The sequence below is a fragment of the Plutella xylostella genome, chromosome 19 (genome assembly GCF_932276165.1).
Source record: "Plutella xylostella chromosome 19, ilPluXylo3.1, whole genome shotgun sequence".
Taxonomy (NCBI): domain Eukaryota; kingdom Metazoa; phylum Arthropoda; class Insecta; order Lepidoptera; family Plutellidae; genus Plutella; species Plutella xylostella.
Genome location: NC_063999.1, coordinates 4,137,543 through 4,150,229, shown reverse-complemented (window position 1 = coordinate 4,150,229; position 12,687 = coordinate 4,137,543). Strand labels below are relative to the sequence as shown.

Genomic DNA, 12,687 nt, shown 5'->3' with positions numbered 1-12,687 from the left:
ACTAATATTATAAATGCGAAAGTAACTGTGTCTGTTTTCTGTTACTCTTTCACGCCAAAACTACTGAACGGATTTGAATGAAATTTGGTATACATACGGTTTAGACCCTGGGAAAGAACATAGGCTACTTTTTATCTCGGAATTCCCACGGGAAAACTTTTTAAGGCGAAGCGAAGCGCGCGGGAACAGCTAGTTACCCCAATAAAGGTCAACACTTTTTATATTATAACTTTTAACGGGCTCTTTAATTATAAATTTTAATAATGTACTATCTAAAACCGAGACTGAATAAAAACTCCAAAGTAAAACATAAAAAATACTTTTTTTATTCATTCATCATCATCGTCATCTATAGGCTCATCTACCAATATTGGTTGCTGTTCTCTCCTCTCATCACTATTCTTCTCTCCACCTCTTGGCTGTTCCGGGTGTTGATGCATGAAGGTTTTGATAATGATGCACTTGGTCATGTGACACGTGCATGGTGTTGGATGTTCGGCTGTCTCTGGGTCTTGTAACGTCACTTGTAAGTTGTATCTGGAAGTAAGAAGATAGTGTGGCTATTATTACGTGTAGGTATCTGTGTGTTCTTATAACGATCATAGATATGAAACAATGTGATAATGGCGGTTGTTACATAAGTAGGAGTAGGAAGGAGTATTGACATAAATACGGATAGCGTTCGGCCGCCATCTTTACAATGCTTCTTTATTTACTCGCGTGGCGTATTCTGTCTGACTGGGGCTTTTCATAAAGATGGTTTAGTGGTGATGAGCAGACTAGGTTGTTACTTGTCAGCAAACAAAAATATTCCTAGCTTTATTCATGTAGTTATTGTTTACCTACTTAAACAATAACGTATTCTTCACATGCAACTACAGACAGCAAACGAATAGTCTTACCGTCGACAATTACTAGAATCCCTCGTCATATCCAGCTGGAAAGCAATAGGCTCGCCTGGTTCCACCAGCTGCTCCCGCGGCAGCACTATGACGGTCTGCTTCCAGTGAGTCGGCAGACTGAAGGGCCCCGTGCCCAAGATCATCTGCGACTCCTCCCGGTCTTGCGATAGGTCGGGGAAGACGCAGTCGAACCACACGCTTATGCCTTGGTATGCGCCGGCTCTGGATGCTCCTGCAAATGTTTATACAACTGTAATACATCAAATACATGACATTGTAAAATAAATAGTAATGGAACTGAAATGAAGCATGATCAAAATAACCAACCAAAAAAAGGGTATAGAGGAGTATAGCATTGTCTTTTTTTATACAGGATACATAGATTTTATCAATGCCTATGTCACTATATGTAAAGTCTTTGTCATAATTCAATGTTTTATAACTATAATAAGTAGGTACTAGTACTGAATACATATTCATAAAATAAATAAAGGTTTAAGGCTCCTCAATATACAACAATTCATATAACAAACCTAAAACATGTTGTAAACTGAAGGAGTCGAGATCTGCAGACTTATTCTCCTTCAAGTCAATCCAGCACAGGGCAATTTCAGGTCCAAGCAAGTCTTCAGGGTGTATCTGTATTATCTCTGGCTTGTTGTATTTGCTTTGACGGAGCTGTTTAGAGAATGCAGACATTGATACTCCATGGACATTGTCCCATTGTTTGTACAGAGATGGAACACTGAAATTAACAAACAAGAATGTGTTTTTAATAAATATATTTAGGTTAGGGCGTGCAAAACCGGAAGGTTTTCAAAACCGGTTTTGAATTTTCGGTTTTTAGCCTCAAAACCGGTTAACCGGTTTTTCACCGGTTTTGATATTACTTAAATATTTTTTGTCATACAGTACTAATTAAACAAGGAACCCATATTCTTAGATAGAGATATCCACAAAACATACGAATAAAACATTTTTTATGATATACTTACCTATTTTTAATCAACCATATGACAAATTAATAATTTAGTGAACAGGAAAAAAAGTTAAATAAGAATTATCATAGTACTTACTGTTATCACATCTAAAAAAAGTGTGTGGCACCTTAATGGTGTTTTTATATCGTTCTGTTATCATGAATAATTGTATATTTTAAACATACAGGCAGATTTTGAAAAAAAAACATTTATCGTCTGATTCTTACGACCACTCTATAGTAGCAGTAAGATGATGAATGTTTTTTTGATGTATTACAGATTTGTTCATATCAACGCAACGAAAGAAAGCCTAACTCATTGATGGACACGACTGCACTTGATTTGACGTCCTCAACACTTCATGAAAAATTCCATAACGTCGAATGCAGTCCCCGCACTTGGCCTAATTATATTTTCAACAACGGTCAATGCAGTCCTGTTTTACCTAGAGTTAGTATGAAGACCACCTTGTTGTGCTTTATTGGGCCAGATTTCAACGTTATAATTATGTGCACCCAGAGTACCTTTTTTTCACACAGCAATAAGTTTTCATACAGCAAAAAATGTGAACTCACACGCACACATCGGTCACTGACGTCGTGTTTGCTTTACTGCGCCTAGGCAGAGTGCCGGCATGTGCACCAGAAAATCGTCACTCAATTTCCATACAATATTTTAGTTCTTTTTTATGAGTTTCAGCATTAATCTAGTGTCCATCAGTGTGCCAACCGATATACAAGTTCTTTTATTTTTAGAGTTTATGGGTTCAACTTCTAATGTATGTAAAAAAGTATATAAAAATACGATCAAAATCGGTGAAAACCCGGTTTTCGGTTTCCGGTTTTGAACTCTCAAAACCGGTTATGAAAAACCGTGATATATTGTCCGGTTAACCGGTTTTCCGGTTAACCGGTTTTGCACGCCCTAATTTAGGTTAAATCTATCCTAACCTAATAGACAGCAGAAAGTCTAATGAAGATTTGCAATATAAATCTATTGGCCGCCTAGGACTGTTTGTATCCACGGAGTAAATCATTTATGGTAAAATAATGCAGCAATGTTGTATAATGAATTGATATCCTGAAGGATCTTGGAGAATTACATAGCTTTTGTTAATTCAGAAACTGCTTTGCAGCTTGATAAAATTCAAGAATAAGTCCTTATTTTTTCTCACCTACAAGGAGCCACATAAATGGTAGCACTTTCAGGGAACAGGTGGCCGTCTTCCTTCAGGAACTTGTCTCTGGCGACCAGCACGGAGTCCAGCATACCCTCATGGAGCAGGTAGAACCCCATCCACTCGGACACTATCGCATCCACTTTGACATTGTCTGGTAGTGTTACATCCTCAACTTTGCTGTGTATTACCTTAAATTTATGAAGTGCAATGTTTATATATTTGTATCAAATAATTAGGATAGACACTTTAGAAAAAAACTTTTTATTGTATTCTCTTGCGGGGTTTGTGCACCCAGTTTTAGCCAGGGTTGTATTTACCCTGAATATAATATCTTTTTAGGCTTAGTATAAAAGTTTCAAGTATTTACCTCAATAATGTTCTCAAAATTATTCTCCTTCACAACTTCTTTAGCTAAGTTTGCAAGTTTACTGGCCTCAACTGCATATACTTTCTTGGCACCAGCCTGAGCACAGAATATGGACAAGATTCCAGTGCCACAACCAACGTCCATCACCACTTTGTCTTTGAAGTAAGGAGCATTGCTGAGTATTGCCTGTTTGTATGTAGCCGTTCGTGATGCATCTTCCAGCATGAGCCGATGGATCTAAATAAATAAAAGCATGATTATAAAGATGTAGGTATAATTTACAGTAAATATAATGCGAACGGCAGTGCAGGGAGAGCAGAGGTTTTAAACTTGTTGTTAGAAACTTATACCGACTAACCTCCAAATCTTCATAACTTTCAAAATATTCAGTATTTACTGTTTCGTCCATTGTTGTTTTATATATTAATGTAACTTATGAATTTATATCAATAATATAACTTTATTAAATTTATCCTTTAAAGTTAAAGTTTGGTACATAACCTAAAAATTAAATTCAAAACAAAAACAGACAGCTGACGACCGGAAGTCGAAAAATAACCACTAAACTGTCAAAACACAGAATAGGATATTGCAGAAAAAATATCAAGCACGAGTTTCTGTACAAAAATATCGATTATGGTTCTGTGTAAAGTCTATTTTGGTAATTTCTGCTCTGTGCGTGATCTTGCCGCTCCGCTGTTGTGTTGTCGTTGTAGAGCCGTAATTTTCTACAAAAATATAGTTTTCTAGGCGTATTTTCATAGTTATGAATTAATTAATCAGTGCTTCAAATATTATTTTATCCATTATGTCGAAAGAAGGCGATATGTCGCTGTTCAACGACGTATTGGAGCCTTTCCGAAGGGTTATCAATACGGACCCGCCGAAAGACAAACTATCAACTTCTTCTAAGCTCAACTTCACCGATAGTAACCAGTCTTTCAAAGAAAGTAAGTTTCTCAGGACTAGTTTACTCTAATTACTATACCTTCCTACCTTCTACGTTATCAGCTACTACAGTATTTTGTACCACAGGTATTTCTAACCTATCGGCTCTTGGGAAGAGAAAGTTCAGTTTGGGTACCAGTTCGCCGAGCCCAGACAAGCGGGCTCGGCTGGACTCCCAAACTACTGCAGCACCGCCGTCGCCGTGGGAGTCTAGGAAAATGAAGATTGATCTAATAGCTGCGAAGGCTCAAGTAAGATACATTTATATTAAAATTATCTTTTTACTTTTCATTTACAATACTAAATTTACACCTGACTAAATTCTATCAACATCTTGTTATATCTGTACCACGTCATACCACAAGATTTCCATGTAACTTTTTCTCAAAATTATGCAGATAACTAAACTGGAGGCACGAGTGAACCACCAGCACACCATCCGCAAAGAGATGCAGATTCTGTTTGAAGAGGAGAAGGCTTCCCTCATGGAGCAACACAAGGCGGATCAGAAAGCACTGTCGGATATGGAAGACCGGCTTCAGATCATCAGACGGAGAGAACAAGACCTAAAGGATGAATTCCAAGATGTAAGTTTGCCGATTTAAGCATTGCCTTGAATTTCATTATTTAATAAAGACTCTTGGTTTTAGGTCCATAGTTGTACCACAGCATCAAGTATTTTTTTTGTCTCTGTTTGTTTTGCTAGAACTATACAAATCTGTGGCAATATTTTTTTATTATTTTATTTATACTATTCTTTGTTTCAAGGCATTGAAAGAACACAAGGACAGTAAAACCAAATGGGAGAAAGAGAAGGCAGATCTACAGAAGCAGATAGCAGACTTGAAAGACAAGCTGCTAGAGAACAATGTCAGCTACAAAGACCAGCTTTCCGAGATGAAGAAAGACATGGATGAGTTACTGCAGGTTTGAGTTTTGATGATGATGCCAATATCAAGCAGTGTTTATCCGTAGGAACTGATCTTGAAATTTTCAAAAAAGTTATTGATCAAAAGGTCTTCAGAAAAACCCCCTAAAAGCCACCTGCATTTGTCTTACTATACCACTTGTGGATTCCATAGCATTTACTAGTATTTAAGTAAAAATCCCCAATTACCTTTTTTATAATTATTTCCTCAACAGGCATTAGAAGGTGCCCAGTCAGAGGTGGAAATGCTGAAGACTGAAGTGACAAAGCAGACATCTCGGGCAGAACAATGCACCTCACTGAGGACACAGCTGGAGAAGCAAACCTTTGAAATGCAACAGCTCACCAGCAAACTGAAGGAATTGGAGTATGAGAAGGACTCTTACAAGGATTGGCAGCAGCAAGTTAAGGTAATTTATTCATCATCATCATCATCATGTTATTGGTAGCCCATTATATTGCATGGCTGATTTTCTATTGTTACCCATATCTGGCTGTCTGTGCTGCTCACAGAGGTAGTGCCTTTTCATATGATTTAGATGCTGGGTAGTCGGCGCAGGTTTATGGGCCTTCCAAGTTATTTAGCTCTCCATCTTTCAGATGTTGTATCTATCCTAGAGTTGGAATGATTCTGTTCTGCTCGTATATTTCTCATGGGTACAACCATGATCAAACACAAAGTCACTATACGAAAATACCATTTCAACCAATCAAGATGGTTAAGTGGCTACAAAGTCCGCTGGTAAAAAGCAAGGCGTATAATTTTCAGACGGCCGAATGGCGTAGTGGTTAGTGACCCTGACTACTGAGCCGAAGATCCCGGGTTCGATTCCCGGCTGGGGCAAATATTTGTTTAAACACAGATATTTGTTCTCGGGTCTTGGATGTGCCCGTAAAATGGCAATAGGCCCGCCCCCTATTATATTGGGACTAACATAACACTCTGGCGAAAAGTGGGTGCAGCAATGCACCTCTGCCTACCCCGCAAGGGAGTACATTAGTACAAGGCGTGAGTGTGTGTGTGTGTGTGTGTAATTTTCAGCTCGCTTCAATCTCTCGCGCGTCATACACGTTAAATACTCATCCTTATTTCCCTCAACAGACGGCACAGAAGCGCCTACAGAATATGGCGGAACTAGAGAAAGAGGTGGCCCGGCTGCGAGCCACCGAGCGCTCCCTGCGCGACGCTGTCTGTAATAAGCTGCTATTGGAGGAACAGGTTGGCTTTTGTTTATTTCATGGAAAAGAGCCGTCTATTAAATATATAAAAAAAACCTACACTAGGAAAAACGTGTAACGCATGCTCCGGTTCAATTTAACTATTACAGATTTGACAGTTTGTGATCCAAAAAAAAAAAAAAACAAAGTAAAAAATAATTATTATGAGCTATTCTTAACCATGCTTTAAACACATTAAAAAATAAAATCAAAAATTCTGTTAAATTTAGAGTTAAGAGCAAAAACCTTAATCATAACATTCATTTGTTTCCTAGACTTATGGATGGACAGGGTCACTGCGATTCACATAGGTATAAGTATTACTTATGTTGAATAAAAATGGTGACAAAATCAAGGGTTTTTGCATTGTATTTTTGTCATTATTTTCACGATCTGAAAGCCCATAATATTCAATAGTCGTTCGTGAGACGGAAACAGTGAATCTCTTGATAGCTGAACCAGACATGCCTATAGTAGCTTAGGTCCTTAAAATGTAAATTAGAAAAATTTCATTGGTAAATTATTCAAATTACGTGAATCTAATAAAAACAACATTATTTCGGAAAAGTTCTTCAGACTAAATAAATAATTAATGATTTCAGGTGCACTCGCTAACGACGCGGCTCGAGACGATGCAGCCGCACCAGCAACAATTGCATGATGCTAAGGTATGCACAATCATCAACACATTAGCCAATAAATTTCAATAGTCGTGCACTGCTCGCTAGATGAGTATCTCCCAAGGAGCGCCGCAACACTCTGTCATCGGGCGATAAAAATATGCAGTTGCTTCCTTAGCCTCTTTCAAAGGGTTCTTTTGAAAATATGCCTAAACCATTGCCACATAAACTAACAGTGAACGTATTCCCCACTGCCAGGTGAAGATAGCGCATCTAGAAGCGTCCCTGCAAGAGTGGCGCGCGGTGGCCGCGGCGCGCGGCGCGGCGGACGCGCGCTCGCTCGCCTCGGCTCTGGACGCCGCCATGGAGAAGGAGCTGGCCGCCGTCAGCGAGGCCGCTAGTGTGCAGTCGCAGCTGGCGCAGCTCACTGAGGTATGTCATAGTGTAATACACACACGGGTGAAGATAGCGCATCTAGAAGCGTCTCTACAGCGCTCGCTCGCCTCGGCTCTAGACACCGCCATGGAGAAGGAGCTGGCCGCCGTCAGCGAGGCCGCTAGTGTGCAGTCGCAGCTGGCGCAGCTCACTGAGGTATGTCATAGTGTAATACACACACGGGTGAAGATAGCGCATCTAGAAGCGTCTCTACAGCGCTCGCTCGCCTCGGCTCTAGACACCGCCATGGAGAAGGAGCTGGCCGCCGTCAGCGAGGCCGCTAGTGTGCAGTCGCAGCTGGCGCAGCTCACTGAGGTATGTCATAGTGTAATACACACACGGGTGAAGATAGCGCATCTAGAAGCGTCTCTACAGCGCTCGCTCGCCTCGGGAGCTCAATTTGAACAACTTTTTTTACAGTAAAAATCATGTTTCTTTTCTACAGTATCCAGTATACTATTTGACTTTTGTTACGGGTGCTTACATTGCGAAATCTGAGGCCCACATACATATCAAAGACCTCTAAAAGACGTATAATATCTTTATTTGTCGTGTGTATTTAATATACCAAAATATATTGAAGTACCCATGCAAAATTTTTATGCTATCAAATACCTACTCCTATTTTACTAATGTTACTATGTATTTCTCTCAGGAAATGTCAACAATGAAGTACGACCGCGACAAGGCGACCATCAAGCTTAACGACTGGACCTCCGTGCGCAAGAACCAGGAGAGCCTCATACACCGCCTGCAGAAGCGCCTGCTGCTCGTCACGAGGGAGCGAGACAGCTATAGGTGAGTGCACATTGTGATGCGAGGGAGCGAGACAGCTGAACGACTGGACCTCCGTGCGCACATTGTGATACGGAGGAGCGGAAGAGCTATAGGAGAGTAACAAAGAGGTTTAATATCTGTTCAGACTCAGATGATATACGTTACCGTTGGTGTAAGCGAAATATACATAGAAGGGATACCCAATAGTATTTTCGCTGTAACTACAGCAGCCACAAATGTTGCGTTTTTTTTGTAGCGCTGATTTGTACGATTTATATAACAAGCATTTAGAGACTGAAGCTATTCTGACTGGCTAAACCTTTCATCATGGTGCGAGCGCTAGATCAGCTCTGTTGTTTGTCATCAAACCGCTGAGAATATTATTGCCGTCGACAAAATTCATTCACATGCGATCCTTACTTCTGCACTAGACTTGGTCTCTATCTTACCTTACTCACAGTTGAATATTATTCTGCCCCACAGACAGCAACTAGACAGCTTCGAGAAAGAGCTCACCATCACGATGAGCGGCGAGAGCGGCGCGGGCGGCGCGGCGCTGCTGCAGGCGCGCGTGCAGCACCTGGAGAAGGCGCTGCAGGGCTACCGCGACCTGCTCACCGCCACCGACCTGGACGCGCACGCTAAAGGTACCAGAGACACCCCGCCATCTAGCGGCGAGCAGCGGAACCAGTAGAACTACGAGCGGCCTGCTGCAGGCGCGCGTGCAGCACCTGGAGAAGGCGCTGCAGGGCTACCGCGACCTGCTCACCGCCACCGACCTGGACGCGCACGCTAAAGGTACCAGAGACACCCCGCCATCTAGCGGCGAGCAGCGGAACCAGAGGAAGAGACATTTACAAATCTAAATTAATAAATAAACCCTGCCTCTTCATGTCTACCATAACATTAAACACATACTAAGCCATAACCAGAACCCCACTTCCCTTCCTTCCCGTGTTGGCACAAAAAAAGTACTACTATGAATATCCCCCAATATTTTTATTTAAACATTCTGTCTAAATTATTTACGATATTTTTTATGTAAATATTCGAACATAAATACAATGTTAGCAGCACCATATTCTCTGCTTTTATTCCCTAAATATCATACAAAATTAATGTATTTTTTGTCCCAACAGTGGTGGACGCCCTCCGTGCCGAGATAGCTAAGTGGCGCGACGAGGCGGAGGTGGCCAAACGTGACGCCGTCAAGTACAAGACGCAGCGAGACAACATGCACGCTCGCCTGGAGAAGCTCAACTTTGCACCGCCCACCTCTAAGGTAGAGTCAATAACGCAATCTTATTCTATTATAAAAAATATAAATACAGATGAACTGAGAACCTTGGAGGTCCCCAAGTTGGAGCGTGCAATATCTTTGGGTTGGCTTTATGAATCAGGTCACGCCATTTTACCCTATCCTTCGCCATAAATACCCTCGCTCAATCCACCCGAGCCTTCGCGCTGAGATGGTCAAAACGTGACGCCGCCGTCAAGTACAAGACGCAGCGAGACAACACGCATGCCCGCTTTGAGAAACTTAACTTCGCACCGCCCACCTCTAAGGTAGAGTAATAACCCAATCTTATTCTATTATAAAAAATATAAAATGAGAACATTGGGGATCTCCAAGTAGGGGCGTGCAATATCTTTGGATTGGCTTTATGAATCATATCCTCCGTCATAAATACCCTCGCTCAATCCACCCGAGCCTTCTCGCTGAAATAGCCAAGTGGCGCGACGAGGCGGAGGTGGCGAAACGTGATGCCGTGAAGTAGAAGACGCAGCGAGACAACATGCACGCCCGCCTTGAGAAAGAACGTTTTTCACTACTGTAGCAGTTTATACGATATACCACTTTTTTTGAGGTTGCATTTTCATGTCAAATCATAGAATAACGAGTAACGAGTGTTCAAATGTGGCTTATTTGTCATTGACGCAAGATTAAGGTGGGATGCTCTCCGGCCCTATGCACCTTTGATAACACTCAGACAGGATCTATGTGCAGCTATAAAAAGGCTGAATTAATTTATAGCAGAATGAACAAAACATGATTTTTTTATTCCGCAGGTTTTACATTTGGTGGACAACCCGGCGGCCATCGCCCAGAAGCAGTTCCAGGCTGACTTGGATGCGGCGCAAGAAGAGGTAAATACTGACGCTCATTTTTTAAATAATGCTTTCAAATCCTAATTTTAACCATCGAAATACACGCGTACGGATATTTTAAATATATATATAAGAACAATACTTGTAGGTTTCTTGTAGATGCTTGTAGGTTTCAATTGATTACACCGTCCTTTATTGTTGTTGTTGTTGATGCAGTCTATGACACCCCAAGGTGCAGAGGGTCCTTTATTGTGCTTATTAATATTGTTTTATGAATTGTTTGTGTAGATCGTAAAGCTGAAAGCGGCACTACGCGAGGGCGGGTCGGCCGCGTGTTCTGAAGAAGTGGCCACCTTGAAGCAGAAGGTGGACAGCAGCCGAATTAAACTGCAGAGGTATGTGTTTGACTGTCCAGTTTTTTACGATGATTTAAGAAGTTTTCCACGCGCTTCATCACGCTATTTTCTATGGAACACTTTTCTTGTGAGTGGGAGGGTGACGATTTTGCCATGTTTTGTCAAGCTCTCTTATTTTGTGTTTAAGTTTTGCATAAGTTTTCAGGACAAGCTGGAAATATAACAGTGAATTTATTATATAGATAAACGAGATATTCTGTCCTATCGAATATCGGGCCTAGATTGTCAATAATCAGGCAAATAGATATTCCACCTTTTCTTTATTTCCCTTGAAATATGTTAGTGATATATAATAATCCATTTCCCTTCCAGGATGAAAGAGGAGTTCACATCGTCGGCGCAGGAGTACCGCGACGTGTGCTACATGCTGCTCGGCTACAAGATAGATAGAACCGGACATAAGAACTATAGGTGAGAGTTATTTATTATAATTATTTCATACGCATATATGTGTACCAGTGTAGATTTGAGATAGAATTTGAGACGCGAATCATTTCACCAAACAAACAAACTAGCCAATGCTAACCTAGCTCAACTAAGAAGAGGAAGCATTTAAGATTTCAAATGATAGAGTCACAGAATTGTATGTTGTTGTATGACCTAGTACATAGTACTCTACGTCGCCAGTCGCCACGCGACTTAGGCATCTTAAAATTATGAATAAAAGCATCACTATTCGTGCCAACCCCTAAAGACCATATTTACATTTTCCAAAGCTAGATAATACTTCTGGCATATATGGCACCTAACAGACTACAATTTTCACCTACATAGATTATCGAGCATGTACGCCGAGTCCGCAGAAGAATACCTCACGTTCACACTCTGCGACGACGGCATCGAGATGGTGCACACAGACTACTCAGCCACTCTGAGCGAGCTAGTAGAGCTACACTTACACCACCACAGATCCATACCCCTGTTCCTGAGTTCGCTCACTATGGAGTTATTCACTAGAACTACTATGCAGCAAGAAGAAGAGGACAGCGATGAGTGAGTGAGTATGATGTTGGTTGGACTTTAGTGCGCGCGGTTAGTGAGTGTTTGGTGCAGTGTAGATGTAAGATTGAAGGTGCGACAGTGTTGTTTGCACATAAGATAAGGCTGTACTGGCTTAATCGGAAAAGAATTACAGAATGTAATTCTAAAAAAGTCCTGCAAGAATATAAAAACTAGATGCATTGTGAAGTTTTCAAAAATAAAATCCCTTTGTGGCATGAATTTTTAAGGACTGATACGGTTTTGTGAATTTATACGATTGGAGCTGAGCTAGTTTGAATTAATGAAGTGATTTAATGTAAGGAATGAAGAATGTATACCGTTTGTGATCTTATTGCGATGATAATGGTAAATTTGATTGTATTTAGATACTAAACCTACATCTATTAGTATTAGTAAGTGACACTTTGTGAGGTTATCAATAGAGGTAATGGATTCAAATATCAACCCAAGCAACTAAATTAAGGTTACCTATTTTTTTTTCTGTTCATAATGTAAAAAATGCAGTGAATGTAAAATGTGAAATTTAGATTTTGTTAAATTTATTCGGTAGAGGAATGTACAGTTTAATTTATGTTATTATTTTAAATACCGATGACATTCCGACTGTGCTATTCTAAATCCCTACTTCCATTATTTCTGAAAAAGGAAAATATACAAATAAATAGAAAACGGTGGTCTCATTTAAATTCAAATCAGGTCATGTTATTCGGTGCCTGGACTACTCTCATGAAAATCAGTGTCTAATCATAATCATATCATGGAAAAATAAATACTTAAAGATAACTTTCTAAATGAATGTGTCTTT

At 40.5% G+C, this 12,687-nt stretch overlaps 2 protein-coding genes across 2 annotated transcripts; one reads left to right on the top strand and one right to left on the bottom strand.

The window, feature by feature from the left end:
- Nucleotides 1–319: 319 nt before the first annotated feature.
- LOC105386875 (probable protein arginine N-methyltransferase 6) lies at nucleotides 320–3,955 on the bottom strand. Its single transcript, XM_011557528.3, has 6 exons — nucleotides 3,788–3,955; nucleotides 3,430–3,666; nucleotides 3,057–3,250; nucleotides 1,436–1,647; nucleotides 903–1,134; nucleotides 320–537 (listed from the first exon to the last, which is right to left on the bottom strand). Exons 1-6 carry the CDS (start codon nucleotides 3,836–3,838, stop codon nucleotides 330–332), a joined length of 1,134 nt encoding a protein of 377 aa, XP_011555830.3. The 5' UTR covers nucleotides 3,839–3,955; the 3' UTR covers nucleotides 320–329.
- Nucleotides 3,956–4,099: 144 nt separating this feature from the next.
- Nucleotides 4,100–12,551, top strand: LOC105386038 (mitotic spindle assembly checkpoint protein MAD1). Its single transcript, XM_048627550.1, has 15 exons — nucleotides 4,100–4,379; nucleotides 4,465–4,628; nucleotides 4,776–4,964; nucleotides 5,146–5,304; nucleotides 5,521–5,715; nucleotides 6,408–6,524; nucleotides 7,126–7,191; nucleotides 7,402–7,575; nucleotides 8,234–8,376; nucleotides 8,839–9,002; nucleotides 9,495–9,637; nucleotides 10,426–10,503; nucleotides 10,753–10,859; nucleotides 11,193–11,291; nucleotides 11,655–12,551. Exons 1-15 carry the CDS (start codon nucleotides 4,238–4,240, stop codon nucleotides 11,875–11,877), a joined length of 2,163 nt encoding a protein of 720 aa, XP_048483507.1. The 5' UTR covers nucleotides 4,100–4,237; the 3' UTR covers nucleotides 11,878–12,551.
- The last annotated feature ends 136 nt before the right edge of the window (nucleotides 12,552–12,687 follow it).

Coding starts and splice junctions, on each gene's coding strand:
- LOC105386875 (XM_011557528.3), bottom strand. CDS start 3,838: ATGGACGAAACAGTAAATACTGAATATTTTGAAAGTTATGAAGATTTG. Junction 1,648..3,056: donor ATTTATGTGGCTCCTTGTAG/GTGAGAAAAAAT, acceptor TGTTAATTTCAG/TGTTCCATCTCTGTACAAAC. Junction 1,135..1,435: donor CAGTTTACAACATGTTTTAG/GTTTGTTATATG, acceptor AAACATTTGCAG/GAGCATCCAGAGCCGGCGCA.
- LOC105386038 (XM_048627550.1), top strand. CDS start 4,238: ATGTCGAAAGAAGGCGATATGTCGCTGTTCAACGACGTATTGGAGCCT. Junction 4,965..5,145: donor TAAAGGATGAATTCCAAGAT/GTAAGTTTGCCG, acceptor CTTTGTTTCAAG/GCATTGAAAGAACACAAGGA. Junction 6,525..7,125: donor AGCTGCTATTGGAGGAACAG/GTTGGCTTTTGT, acceptor TAATGATTTCAG/GTGCACTCGCTAACGACGCG.